We start from the raw sequence: 13,907 nt of genomic DNA, 5'->3' as shown, positions 1-13,907 counted from the left end.
TGGACCTGACCCTGAAGGGCAGGGGCTCTGGGCTGGGGCTGGATAAGGAAACAAAGGCATCAGGGCTCCTGCTGGGCCTGGTGCCTGACGACTCCCCTTCCCTCCGCTCGGAAGGCATAGTGGGACTCAGCGACACAGACAGGCCTGGGGTCTTGTCGTAATCCTTGAGCGTTTGGGGGAAAGGAGCAGCGGTGGCTGCTTTAAGTAGGGCAGGAAGGAAGAGCTGGGAATGGGGGGCACAGGGGAGCTTCAGGTTACAGGGCTGGTACGGGGTAAGGGGCCAGGAAGGGGAAGAGGCGAGACGAGAGGCGGGACGCAGGTGAGGGTCAGTGGGGGCAGGCGCAGAGCTGGGCAGTGTCACTCGGGCGGAGGAGCAAAGGGGAGATGAACTCTAGCAAACTGTACTGATGGGCTCGGCCTCTTCGGCGCTGGAGCTGCCGGCCGCGAGCTGCTCCTCCTCGGCCCTGACCAGCTCCTGCAGCACGGCCTCCACGATGGGCATGACCATGGCGGTGGTGGACGTGTTGGAGAGCCACATGGACAGCAGCGTGGTGCAGCACATGAAGCAAAGCAGCAGCCTGGAAGGCAGGGAGGCGCAGGGGGAGCATCACAGCATGCCCACCTCCCCGGGTGCAACTTGCGACCTCGCAGGGCTCCCTCGGGGCCTCCTGCAAGCCTGCTGGTGCTGGCATTTATCCAGAAACTGGGGGTTTTATGTCATACGTTCAGCTTTGTACTCCCAGGGCTTGGTACAGAGTAAACATTAAATAAAGATGTGTTGAATGAATGCATCACACTTCGTGGGCTAGTGGCCTCAGCCAAAAAAAAAAAGAAAAAGAAAAAGAAAAGCCCTTGCTTAAGCAAAGAATAGCTTTGGTGGTAGGGTCACAGGGCATGGACTTCCTGATTGCTCTCGTCCGTGGACATTAGCTTGGTGATGATGTGTGTTTTTTGTGTATAAAGGAATTCTTTTCTCGGCCCTTGCAGCCAGCAGTCCTACGAGTACCATCCCATTCCTTGCTTTGCAGCCAAGTCACCGCAGTTATTAGCGACCAAATAGAGACTAACGGACAGAGCTTACAGTTCCGCCCACTACCAACCGTTGAAAGCATAGCCCCCAACGGCTCAGCAGTGTCCCATTGCACTGTGTGCACTTTTTCAAGGCTGCGTCTATGAGTTGACACTTGGGGGAAAACACAAAGATAACTCTCGAGTTCTCCTTGACTTTGAAAACATGCACTGTGTGTTTGTACAGATATAGTTCTTATTTCCGTAAGAGAAGCCAGCGTAAAGACTACCCGTGTTGATCACCTTAGGTGGGATCATTGACTTTTCACAGTTTGGGGCCAGCACAGCTGTCCTGTGGATCATGACCGGGTAGGTGCCAGAGCCCTGATGGTGTCTCTGTTTAGGCTGATGGAGACATGAGTTTGTTCGCCCTGGACGTGCACCGGCAAACAGAGGGCCCCGTGGTGGGTGGAAACTTGCTGGAGGGTGCAGTAAATAGAGACGAGTAGAAACGCAATGGGATAAAAATTCTTGACGATAGTACCCGGGGGTTTCAAAGAGCCGCCGAGCCTTAACATGATGTGGGGAAATGCCATTGTGTGTCTAGGAGGTCGAGTGTGGAGTACAACATCTCAGGTTATTACTGAGTGATTATGCCCTGAGTTAGGCTGTGGTTAAGTGGGAGACAGGAACGTCTTTTTAAGTATAACATGTCTTCATCTAATGACTAGGGATGAAAACTAACACCATATTATTTATTTCTGCTCTGTTGGACTCCCAGGAGAGTCAGGGCAGCTTACATAAAAAGTGTTGCAAGAAAGTTGTAAACTAGGAGGTGAGGACGATATTCCAAAGGGAAGATAAGGGCAGTGTTATCCAACAGAGCGGGAATGAGTTCACGCAAAACCATCAATCCTGACCTTCCTGCACATTCCTGAGCGGCCTTCTTGACAGCAGAGAGAAAAGAGGAAGCAGCTGAGGGCCTGAGTGCCTTGCAGATGCCGGGTCAGATGCCACATTTGACAGGCCTCTGGTCTAAACCAATGGCGACAAGAACTCAGGGTGGATGGGAGGAAACCTCCATGCCTCCTTAAATGACAGAGGAGAAGACACCACTTCCTCATCCAGCCTGTTCCCTGATACAAGGGAAAAAGGTTGGGAAGCAATTTATGTTGGTCCCTCTTGTTTTACCAGATGAGCCCCTTAGCCCTTGTAACCTGCTGCCCCGGCAGTCTAGGTTACTCAGGTTATTAGAGGACACCAAAGTCACCCACTCAAGTCTCCATTCCATGGTCACAGGCCCTCTCACTGGAGGGGGAGATGGGAGCCTTGAGGCCCTGGTGTCCTCCCATCCCCACTGGTAGAGAGCCTCAAGTGGACGTCCCTCTGACCGTCCAGGGGGCCCACTGGGAGCTGAGGGGATGCACTAAGTGTGACTTACATGCCCGGCTTGGCTCCGGCCATCAGGACCATGCGCAGAGCGATGCGCTTGTGCAGGTTCCACTTCTCCACAGCCGCCGCCACGCAGATGACACCCACCAGCAGCAGCGTGGTGTTCTTGAAGTACTCGGCCGCCACCTGCAGAGGCCAGCTCGGGTCACCCCTACCCGACCCGGGGCCTGGCCCCCGCCCGACTAAACTCAAGCTCAACCGGAGGCTAGCAAGCAAAAAGCAGGGAGATGAGGGTTATTAAAATAGCCAGTTGTTGTATATTACATATATATATAATTTTAAATTAAAAAAATTTATGTACACGTACATACATACATACTACCTTGGGCAGGTACTGTGCTATGCACTTTACAAAGATTTCATTTAATCCTGCCAGCAACTCTGGAGGGTGGATGTTCTTCTCCATTCTCACTGTGACATGAATACGATTTCAAAGAATGAACGTATTTACAATTTTACCTTCATTCTTAAAAATTATGAAAATAACTCTGGGTTTGTCAACTAATCTCATTTTCTTTAGCTTTTTAGAAAATTACGTTCATTTTTTTATTGGAAAGTTAATACATGTTCATTATGGAAAACTTTAAAATATAGAAAAATTAAAGATAAAATTACCCTTAATCCTACTACTGTTAGTACTGTGGTATATTTTCTTCAATTTTTTAATGTCTATATAGATACATAATTGGATTTATACAGTATGTACTGGTTTATATCCTGCTTCTTTTTTTCATTTGACATTGTACCCTGATCATTTTCTTATGAGACTTAAATTTGCTGAAAAAATTCATGCTAATGACAGCATGAAGCACCATAGAATTTACTTAGCCGTTTTCCTTTTGTTGAATATTTAAGTTGATTTCTTTTTTTCTTATCTTTGCTGCAAATGGAGCAAAGAATAATTTTCAGCTTATATAAATGTGATTATTTCCTTAGGACAGAGTTCTTGAAGGTGTCTTTATAACCTGCCTTAAACCTTTAAAAAAAACTTTATATTTGAATAACTCTTTAACTCCAAATAATTCCAGAGTTCCAAAGGGTTCCAAAATGATAATAGTGCAAGAGATAGCCATCCACTGTGTGTATGGGTTTTTGTTTTTTTTTCCTGAACCGCTTGAGGGTAAGTCATATACATTTTGGTCCTTTATCCCTAAACACTTCAATGTTTATTTCCTAAGATTAGGCGTTTTCTCTCACACAACCGTAGCACCAGTTACCAGCTGCTTCTTCTTGCTTTTTAATGACGAGGTAATTGAGACCTAGTCCTGCTCAAACGTGTTTCCTATGTTTGGGCTCCAGGACCAACTCTTCGTTGATTCCCTCTCTTGGAACATTCTCTCCTTATCTCCACTTTGATGAGACTTCAAAGCCCAGTTCAGGCCTGGTGGTGTCCAGAAAACCTTCCTTGTGACTCTAACCTCTGACTCCAGAACATTCCTTGTGGGTACTATTAACTCTACACATCACAGAGCACATAGGGCAGTGCTAGAACTGTTGCTTCATGCTTGTACTGTTTATTTTTTTATGTGTCTCTCTCTTGTTTCTGTATCTCTTAGCACCTAATAGGATAATACGGAAAAGTCGATGCTCAATAAATACTTGTCACATACAAGAGAGTTGTTCCCAACAATGCAACCATGATATAAGTTGGGAGGAAAAGATATAGAAAAGTTTAACTCCTAACTTAGAAATCGTCTTAAAGTGAGAAAACAAGAACATTTTTAACTGCAAGAAAAATAAAAACTGAACAGGGAAGGAAATACAAATATAGTAAAATCTGCAGTGTTGGAAGTAGACAGAACTTATATAATCATACTGTTAAACTTTGATTATTGAATTATATGCCTGTACTGGGAAGGTAGAGGGAGGAGAATTGGGTGATGTAAGAGTACAAAATCCTCACCTGCTATAATCAGAAGTCAACTGATAATGTCTAAAAGTGATAACTCAAGAATTAATATAAGAATATCATATAGGACCTTGGAGCTTAATACCAGAAGCAGTTAACAAAGTTAAGTTATTGACTCTGGGTCAGGGGAGGTGGGATTTGGTGGAGGGAGGGGTGGGGAAGGAGTCTGCTGTTTTTTTCATTGTGACCTTTTCAGTATTATTTGAGTTTTTTTTTTTTTTTTTTTTTTTTTTTTTTGCGGTACGCGGGCCTCTCACTGCCGCGGCCTCTCCCGTCGCGGAGCACAGGCTCCGGACGCGCAGGCCCAGCGGCCATGGCCCACGGGTCCAGCCGCTCCGCGGCACGTGGGATCCTCCCGGACCGGGGCACGAACCCGTGTCCCCTGCACCGGCAGGCAGACTCCCAACCACTGCGCCACCAGGGAAGCCCTTATTTGAGTTTTAAACTCTGCACGGAACACCTTGGTAAGATAAGAGCCCCCAAAAAGGTAACCTGCTCCATTTCTCCCTTCTCACTTTTTCCCCACAGAGATTTCCTTGTGTCTGGTTGATGAGTTCTGTGCAACAGAAGGGTCATCTCTCCTCTCTGAGACCATTTCCTGGGGTAAGAAGCCTCTGCTTCTGGTTAATCTAGTCCTCGTCCTCGACCCCAGTCCTCATGGACACTGTCAGTAATGCTCCCGGAGGGCAGAGAAGCTGTGCTGGGCTTGTGACTCTGGCGCAGAGTCCGCATTGGGAGGGACAGGAAGGCCTCGGGCCCTGACGGTGGGTGGAGGTGCTGCCCCCTAGTGGGAGGTGGTAGCACTGCTGGGATGGGAGGGCTGGCTGAACTGGGGGCCTAGGACCTTCCTCACTGCCCACTCATGTTCCTAGGCAGCTGAGAGGCAGCTTTGTGGTGGAATTGGTGTTTTAATTTCATCTGTTTACCAAGGAGAGGAACCCACAGAAGACTTGAGACACCATTGTCCTCCTGGGTGATGGTCCCCCACTGGCCCCATGACTCATGGCTCTCTGGGAAGCTTTTAAAGACTCAGTGTTACCACTGAGGTACTTTCCCAGGGGACTGACTGACAACATTTTAGTTTTCTGCCTCTTTGGCACATATCCTAATAGACCCCAGTTGGTGATGGCCTTTTAGGGGGATCAGAGCCTGCACAAGAGGTGGGGCTACTTTCTCGGGGTTCCTCTCAAGGGCAAGGAGAAAGGAACCAACATGTGGTAGAGTGCCTTTTACATGCCAGAAATGTATTTTGCATTCACTTTCTCACTTAAGGTGAGGAAACAGACTCAGAGACGTTAAGGAACTTTTCCAGGGTCACAGTGTGAGGTGTGGAGTTGGGATATCAATCCAGGTCCATCTGAATCTAAAGCTACTATTCGACATGCCACTCAGGGTGGCCAAGTAGAAACACTCATCTAATTCAACTCCAGGGGAAATTCTGGGTACCCCAGACAGCACGGGCCAGCCCACATTCCTCATCTTTCTTCATACTCACAGTCCTGACACTGGCCCCAAATACCTGGGCCCGGTCCAGTGAAAGCCCCAGGCCCAGGTTTGGTAGGATATTGGCCCTGTGATGTTTTCTTATTTGGTGTTTGGTGTGCTCAGGTCTGTTCATGTGTCCTTCCTGCCCCCTTGTAAGCGATGCCAAGTGTTTGGTGATGTAGCCTGGGTGTAGTTTGTGACTCGGCTGTATGCTGGGCAAGTTATTCAACCTCTCTGGGCTTCATTTCTCTCATCTAAAAAAATATATGAGGATTATATGAGTCCCAATCTTCTGTAAAGCTGTTGTGAAGATTAAATGACACATGCAAACCAGCTAGCGTGGCCCGCCACATTGACAGCCAGGGTTCCTGGTGGCTCTTCTGTTACTATGTGGTCCACACAGAGGCTGACCTGGTCTGAGGCTGTTAGCATACAGAGAGGGCCCAGGCGCAATCAATAAAATCCTGTCCAATGGTGTTGTTGGTTAGTTTTCTAGCCCACTGATTTTTTTTTTCTTTACAATAAAACCTTGGTTATTTACAACCCCTCTGGGAGTTCCAGGATTCTTGAGGATTATTTTAATCGTTTTCTAAAATGTGTTGCGTCCTCACACTTGCCGTGAGCATTCCTTTCCCCACTATCTAATTTCCAAGACTAATATTCTGTGAGTTGGGAAACTAGATAATGAAAATTGTTAGAACTATTTGCAAAGAGAAATTAGATTCTAAAACAAGTGCTCCTCCCATGGCTAGACTGCATGGATTTTGTGACATTTGTGTTGGCAGTGTTATCGCCTTTACTGCATTTCTGCTCTGTGGTTTTTCTCAGTGTGCCCAAACCCCAAGTTTGGAGAGCAGAGATGTTTCTGGACTGTGTTTAAGAAGAGATGGGCTCAAGGAGGCCGCTCTGAAAAGGTGGAGCAGAGGATAGCAAGTAAGAACTCAACCTGGGTTCAAATGCTTGCTCCCCACAGATGAGTTGTATGTTCTTGGACCAAATACTGAACCCCTGTTCCCCCATCATTTCAACCTTTTAAGTAGTAATACACAACACATTGAATCCGTATGGGCCTTAAGTAAGATGATACAAGACAGGCCTGGCACATAGGAAGTGCTCAGTAATGGTCCATTATTATTGTTAAAGAAGTGAAAAGATGAAACGCTTCAAGATGAGATAGAGGCTTAGGAATCATGTATGCCAGCATGACCACGTGGGGGAATAAGAGAAAGAAATGAAGTAAGAAGGAGCAAGGTGGACCTAAAAGACAAAGTTTCCCCCAAACTTTCTTAAGTGAAGGGTGAGTACATCTCAAGAGTTTTCTAACCCAGCCTGGATTGAGAGGCACAAGGACAGAAGTGTTGACCAATGTAGTCTTTTAACGAACTAGTTCATTGTTAGTAAATTGCAGGTGACATCTGTTAGTGATGAGCTTTTAAAAACATCACTCTCTTTGGTCACGGAATTATTTGTTGCTCTCTGGATATGTCAGGTTTTAATTTTTTTTACAAAGTTTTTTTTTTTTTTTTTAAATGGGAAGGTGAGGGGAGTTGTGGCTTTAATCCTAGAAGTTTGAGGAGAATGGAAATCTGGATGCTGATCTCAGTTCAGTGCTTTTCTCACTAAGAACAGGGCCATCGTCAGAGAGGAAGACAGATGGACCAGTGAATCATTCGTGCAGATAAGCTGGGTGCTGTGATCTGTCACTCAGGTAGGTCTAACATCCTCACAGCTTCCCACGAGGTGGGTATGCCTATTATTCTCATTTTCCAGATGAGTAAAATGGAAGTTTAGAGAGGTTACACACGTAAAGAAAAGAATGTTGCCCGCCATTCCAGTTCTATAAGGATCAAGCCATTAGCCACTGCAGTCGTGTACCCTGAGGGGAATTCAGGATGGAGAAAAACAGGAAGCATTCTGTACTTTGGGTACTGGCCCTAAATAGTTAAGATGCATATCTAAGGGATCATTTCAATGACCCCAGATTCTTACTTCTTCCCATAGATAGAAAAGCACTAAAATCATTAACTTGAAATGGCTGTTGTGATTAGCAGTAGTCTTTTGATGTCTGACTACATGTTTTTCCAGGAAAAAAAAATTCATATATTTCCTGGCTCCTACCTTACCTCTTAGGAGCAGTACCTCAGTTACCTAAGAGGGTGTCTCCCAGGCCATAGTCCTCAGTAAGTTCCCCAAATAAAACTCAACTTGCAACTTTTATTTCAGTCAACGCACAACTTGCTCAAGACTGGTCAGTGAGAAAACTGGATTCAAACTCAGTTCGACCCTACTCCCAACTTGGATCCTGACCCTCTCCACATTGCCAGTGTCCTTGCTTATAGTGGTGGCAGCCAGAGACTGGCAGAATGCGTGGATCTGAACGTGTCCTGACGTAGGCATTGGTGGCGTTGTATGGGCCCCGTCAGAAATGCAGCCAATCAGCACGCTGCTGCTGGCTGGACACACCTAGGCTCTCCTTGCAAGTTGCTGTGGCTCTTCACGCGGCAGGAATGTGGCATTCCCTCAGGAGACCAGTGGTGGTCTCTGGAAACGGACCTATTTTGAAGCTCTTTTGGTTCATCTGAACAATTTTGCTGCGACCCCAGGATGGGATGCCTGGGCTGAGCTAAACCCCCATCAGAGCTGAAGCCCCTCACTACACCATTCCAACCGCCACCCTGGCAATGCAGCCAAGTCCTGCGTGGCTGCCTCTCCGCCTTTCCCTGGGGGCAGGAATGCTGTTTCTGCTGGTAAGTCTCTGGGGGCTCAGACACCCTCCTAACCACCTGTCTGTATTCCCTGAGGACAGAGGTTTTCAAACCACTCACTGCCTCTGAAACTTCAGCGGCAGCTGTGGGAACAGGGTGGCCGTGAAGCATTGGGAGGGAAGGGCCCGGGCAGCCAGGGCTCTGGGCCCCCATGCCTAATCAAAGTAGGACTTCCCCTTCCATCTGCTTCATGTATTGATTTTCCTAAGATTTAGTTTAAAGGAAAGGTTTTGTTGCTTAAAAAACATTCTTTGTAAACCCTACCCCAGAGATGTCTAAAGCAGAGAGACCCAGATGGGTGCTGACCTGACCCGAAGTCAGCCCAGCTCCTGCAGAGCTTGGAAATGCTGACTCATAAGGTGTCCCCAGTTTCTTCAAGACTGAATGATCTGCCCCTGTAGCTCTTCCTATGGAAACATCAGCTTGGCCTCAAAAGGCTGCAAGATCTGTGGGTTCCTGGTATCGGGCCCACGTATGGCCTGGGTGTGCGCTCAGCTCTGGGCTGTGTCTGGATGGCTGTGGGTGAGGGTGGGTAGCTGGGCACAGATGCTCAGCCTGTATCCTCACAGGCCTGTATGTGTGGCTGGGGGCGTGGAGGTAGGGGTGTCAGCCTCCATAGTGAGTAGAGGCCAGAAAGGCAGAGTGGAAGGTGATATATGAAATGCCCCCAGGTTTACACACAGCAAGTCAGGGTCTAGGCACTGGTCAGGAATCCAGTGGGTCAGAAAGATCAAGAGCAAACAGGGAAGCAGATTTCATGACATCAGACTCAAGTATCACTTGGCTGTAGAGGCTGTTTTGTTTCTCCAGCTGGAGCTGCCTTGCTGCCTCTCTTGCCTTGGCAGGAGCTAGAATCTGAATTAGACTTGCTAGAAGCCTGCAGTGCAGGGCCACTGAGACAGCAGAAGGAGCGTGTCTGTATGCGCGTGCGCGCATGGGTGCATGTGTTGGGGGGGTAGATAGAGAGCAGGTGTAATCTCTACCAGAAGTAGTTCCTGACCCTGGGCATCTCTGAGGCTCCTTACAAATCCCAGTGTTCAAACCATGCTCTTTAGTTCCCCAGAGAGCTGCTTGGTCCCCACATCTATGCCATTCTCCTATAAACAGTGAATCTCAGCTCACTTGATTGACACAGGTACTGTCCCCAGCTACGGCAACACAGTAGAAAGGCTTAGAGGACTTTCAAGGCCTATATGATGACAGTAACGAGAGTCACAATGGAGGCAAAACAAAAAAACAGACCTAAAAACAAATCGGAAATACAGGACTGAGCTCTGTACACCAGCAGAGGGGAGCAGAAGCTGGATGCTTACAAGCCGATAGAATCCTAAAGTCAAGGGGCCCTTAGAGCCCAGCCCCTCTCCCGAGGCACACAGTCTACCTCTAGTATCCTTGACGTGGTCATCTGGCTTGTGCTTCTGGGGACAGGAACACCAGGACCACGTGTGGCCCCCATTTCAGGGTCCTCCCTCCCAGAGAGGGGATCTACCTTATGGTGCTTTGACTCTGGTTCTGGTTTGACCCTTTGAGCCTGGTATGTTGAGCTGTACAAGCCAGGAATCATGCCCCTCTTGAGGCTTTTCTTCATTCCTCATGTGACTTAGCTTCTAGATTTCAGACACCTTGGCTACCTACCTCTGAATGAGCTCCTTATCCAGAATTTCCTGCTCTGAACACATACGTTTATTAATTGAGCAGATTTCAGTACATCCTGGCTAGCCGTTAAGGGTGAAAGTTCTGGGGTCAGGCAATTCGGGCTTCAAGTCCTGGCTCTACTACTTACGAGCTGTATCACCTTGAGTAAGTTACTTAACCTCTCTGAACTTCAGTTTCCTCCTCTGTAAAACAAAGATAAAAATAATAGCCACTTCACAGAGGATTAAAAGATACAGTGCATGTAAAGGACCTCCCACTGCGCCTGACATGTGGTAAAGGCTTGGCATTTTGGCGGCCACCCTGGACAGAGAGCTGACTCCCACTGTGTCTATACTCAGCTGAAAGCCAAAGATCTTTTTCACACACACTGCTAACATTTATCCTTATTAAGCTTCATTTTGCCTGGACTTCCCTTCCAGTCCATTGTCTCTTCTTGGCAGCACTGATTCTGTCACTGTACATTAGCTAGTCCATCTAGCTTTGAGTCATCTGCAATCCGATAACATGCCTTTCTTATTTCCATTTGTGCTCTCTCTCCAGCGCGATGCCAACATGTTACTCAGATTCTTTCGGTTCAGCTATTCAACCAGCACTCAAGTTACTCAACTGTGCTGTCGTCCAGCCCACATTTCTCTGACTGAGAAATTGTTATCCCTGGAAATATTGAAGGCTCCAAAGAAAAAGTTAATTTATGTTCAGCAACATTTGTTCAAAAGACCAGGGAAATTATAAAGCTTTGTGGAAAGACCTCAGTCAAAAAGTGGTCAATATAAAGTTTGGGCACACGACAGGGTAAATTTCATTTATATAGAACATTGCCTCATGTGAAATTGTGTAAATTGGGGTCTGCAAGGCCAGAAAAAAAGGCATTACTGCATAGGGTCTTCTGTGTTATTCCATGTGGTTTATACTTTCTCTCTGCTAGAGTAGAAACTTCTCAAGGTCAGGAGCCATTTTGACCATTTTCTATCTCTTTTCAGCATCTGAGTTCGGCTGATAGAAGACAGTCTAAGCTTTGCACACAGTGAACTCTTAATACCTGCAGACTGACAATTCATCACTGTACAATTTAACCATTTATATGCACACATCCAGCCCTAGGGGGAACTCAAAGCATTAGCTATGAGATTCAAGAGTGCAGAAATGATATATTAAAAAAAATTTTTTTTCTTTTTTTGGCTGCACCACACAGCATGTAGGATCTTAGTTCCCAGACCAGGAATTGAACCCGTGCCCCCTGCATTCGGAGCAGAGTCTTAACCACTGGACCACCAGGGAAGTCCCAGAAATTATATATTTTTTTCATTTTTGTCACCTGCAAGGTATCTGTAACATCCCATATTGTATTGCACATGGTAGGTACAGCACTCAAAATATTTTTCTGAATGTTGACTGAATAACCTGAGGGACAAAAGCCACAGATTCAGGGTCACACTGATCCTATTCACATGCCTTCCTTCATATGGAGAGTACACTACTGACACACCATCAAGAAACATTGCAATCAAGAAACGTGAACTAAGGGCTAGTGCAAGAATGGCCTGTAAGCATAAGACATCGTAAATCCTAGAGGGCGTGAAATCTGGGTGGAGAGAGGACGTGTCCACAGCAAGTTTATATCTGATGTATCTCATGTACCGTTTAAAGGACAGAGGTATCAGGGGGCTCCAAGGGAAGTGAACAACTCTTTTAGCTGAGGTTTTTGGAAAGGCTTCAACCAACAGGGTAATTGGGTAGGATCTTACAAGCTGAAGGAATTGGAGAGAACTTTCCAAAGTGGAAGAGTGGCCTGAGTCCCGGCAAGGAGCTGGGCAAGCACAAGGTGGGTTTGGGGAGTGACAAGTGGATGATTTGTCTGGAGTAGGGGGCGCCTGCAGACCCCCAGCCTAGCTTTTCCCAGGGAGCCATGGCACATGCTGGTGTAGGGGAGAAGTCGGTGGCTGTGGAACAGATATTTTCTCTGTCTGCAAAGTCAACTGGCTCACAAAGGGCTATAACCCATGTCCTCTACCTGATCGGCATGTCCTTTAATCTGAGTTTAAAAGGCTAGCTAAACAGATTATATTTGGCCTAAACTGCTCTCTGGAGCTCAGCTGTTAAATATCACCAACCAAAGCCACTTTATCAGACAGATGGGGTAGGGTTTTTCACCTCAAATGATAAAATTGGCCCCTGGCTTCTCCAGTGTTTTCCACCTCCAGCTCCAGCAATAGCAACACCCAATCTCTCCCTGGAAAGTCTTCTTTTTCTCCTTACAAAGTCCTGTTGCCTTTGAAAACAACTGCCTCCCTAGACTCCTTATAGGTTGAGCCTTCCTGGCTGTGCAGATGGGCAGGCCCTAGGATGAACTGTTGCCTAGCAACATCCCTAGTGTGTGGAGGGGCTGATTGGCCCACCTGTCTATAAGATTCCGCTGCAGGAGGCCCTTGGGGAAATAGAGACATCATCTACTTTAAGACTAAGGCATACTGTTGGCTTTGGGGCTGCCTGTAGTGAAATACAAAGATATTAGTCTTTTAATGAATAGTTAGCTCACTTTAAAAATGTTACTTAAGTTTCAATTCTTTCTATAACTTCACTTCTTCCTCTGCTCTCTACTTTCACCTCCCGACTCATTGGCTTTCGCTTTCACAATTTTAAAGAGAAATCTGCAAGACAAGTTCATTTATGTTTCTCTTAAGAAAAGTAATATTACACTACCAAACGTAAAATAGATAGCTAGCGGGAAGCAGCCGCATAGCACAGGGCGATCAGCTCGGTGCTTTGTGACCACCTGGAGGGGTGGGATAGGGAGGGTGGGAGGGAGGGAGACGCAAGAGGGAAGAGATATGGGAACATATGTATATGTATAACTGATTCACTTTGTTATAAAGCAGAAACTAACACACCATTATAAGGCAATTATACTCCAATAAAGATGTTAAAAAACAAAAAAAGAAAAGTAATATTGGTGCTTGTTCCTTTAGGCATGCACACAGACCCAGACAGACTACCTGTTCTCTTTCCACAAAGGAAGGGGGATAATTGGAGTGATTGCCTAGTGCTTCAGGTCCCAGGCTAGCTTTTATGTGGGTCCCCAGGATATTGGTGTTGGACCCATCTCCAGGAATCAAAGCACTGCTGAGGGTTTTGGGGATGCTATCCTTTTTGGAGAGTCTGAGGCTATTATGATTACTAAATGGCAACAAAGGAACTAATGTACCAACAGCCTCCAAACCAAACTGCCCCAAACCAAAACAAACAAACAAAAACCAGCCATTTGAGTCCATGTAGTAGAAGGACAACTTGTTAACTTGTAGTCAAGTACAGCAATTAGGGGATGGCCTAATTTTTATCTCCGGACTTTAAAAAAAATTCTGTTATCCATGGTTAAGGCATCCCATGGACCCAGGCTCATTATTCCTTCCTCACATCACACAGGTGAAGAGATGTACAGTTCTTAGTATTAACTCACCATGAAGCTACATAATACATTATGGAGTGTTTTTCTTATGGTACAGTAAGCAAGTGCATAGACTTTGAAACCTGACAGGTATGAGTTTGAATCCAATTCTGCTATTTCCTACTTTGTGATCTTGGGTAAGTTTCTTAACTCTGTGAAACTCTTTCCTCATCCGTAGAATGGAAATATT

At 46.3% G+C, this 13,907-nt stretch overlaps 1 protein-coding gene across 1 annotated transcript in view; it reads right to left on the bottom strand.

Annotated features, from left to right (window-relative positions):
• SLC13A4 (solute carrier family 13 member 4) overlaps nt 1-13,907 on the bottom strand; it is a 41,542-nt gene that overhangs the window by 19,202 nt on the left and 8,433 nt on the right. The window contains exons 3-4 of the mRNA XM_032643307.1: nt 2,450-2,586; nt 406-578 (exon numbers count right to left, since the gene is read on the bottom strand). Of these exons, the coding sequence (XP_032499198.1) occupies nt 406-578; nt 2,450-2,586 (310 nt within the window). The remainder of the gene's footprint in view (nt 1-405; nt 579-2,449; nt 2,587-13,907) is intronic.

Source organism: Phocoena sinus, chromosome 9 (genome assembly GCF_008692025.1).
Source record: "Phocoena sinus isolate mPhoSin1 chromosome 9, mPhoSin1.pri, whole genome shotgun sequence".
NCBI lineage: Eukaryota > Metazoa > Chordata > Mammalia > Artiodactyla > Phocoenidae > Phocoena > Phocoena sinus.
Note: the sequence above shows the minus strand (reverse complement) of the source record. Positions and strands in the feature narration are given on the sequence as shown.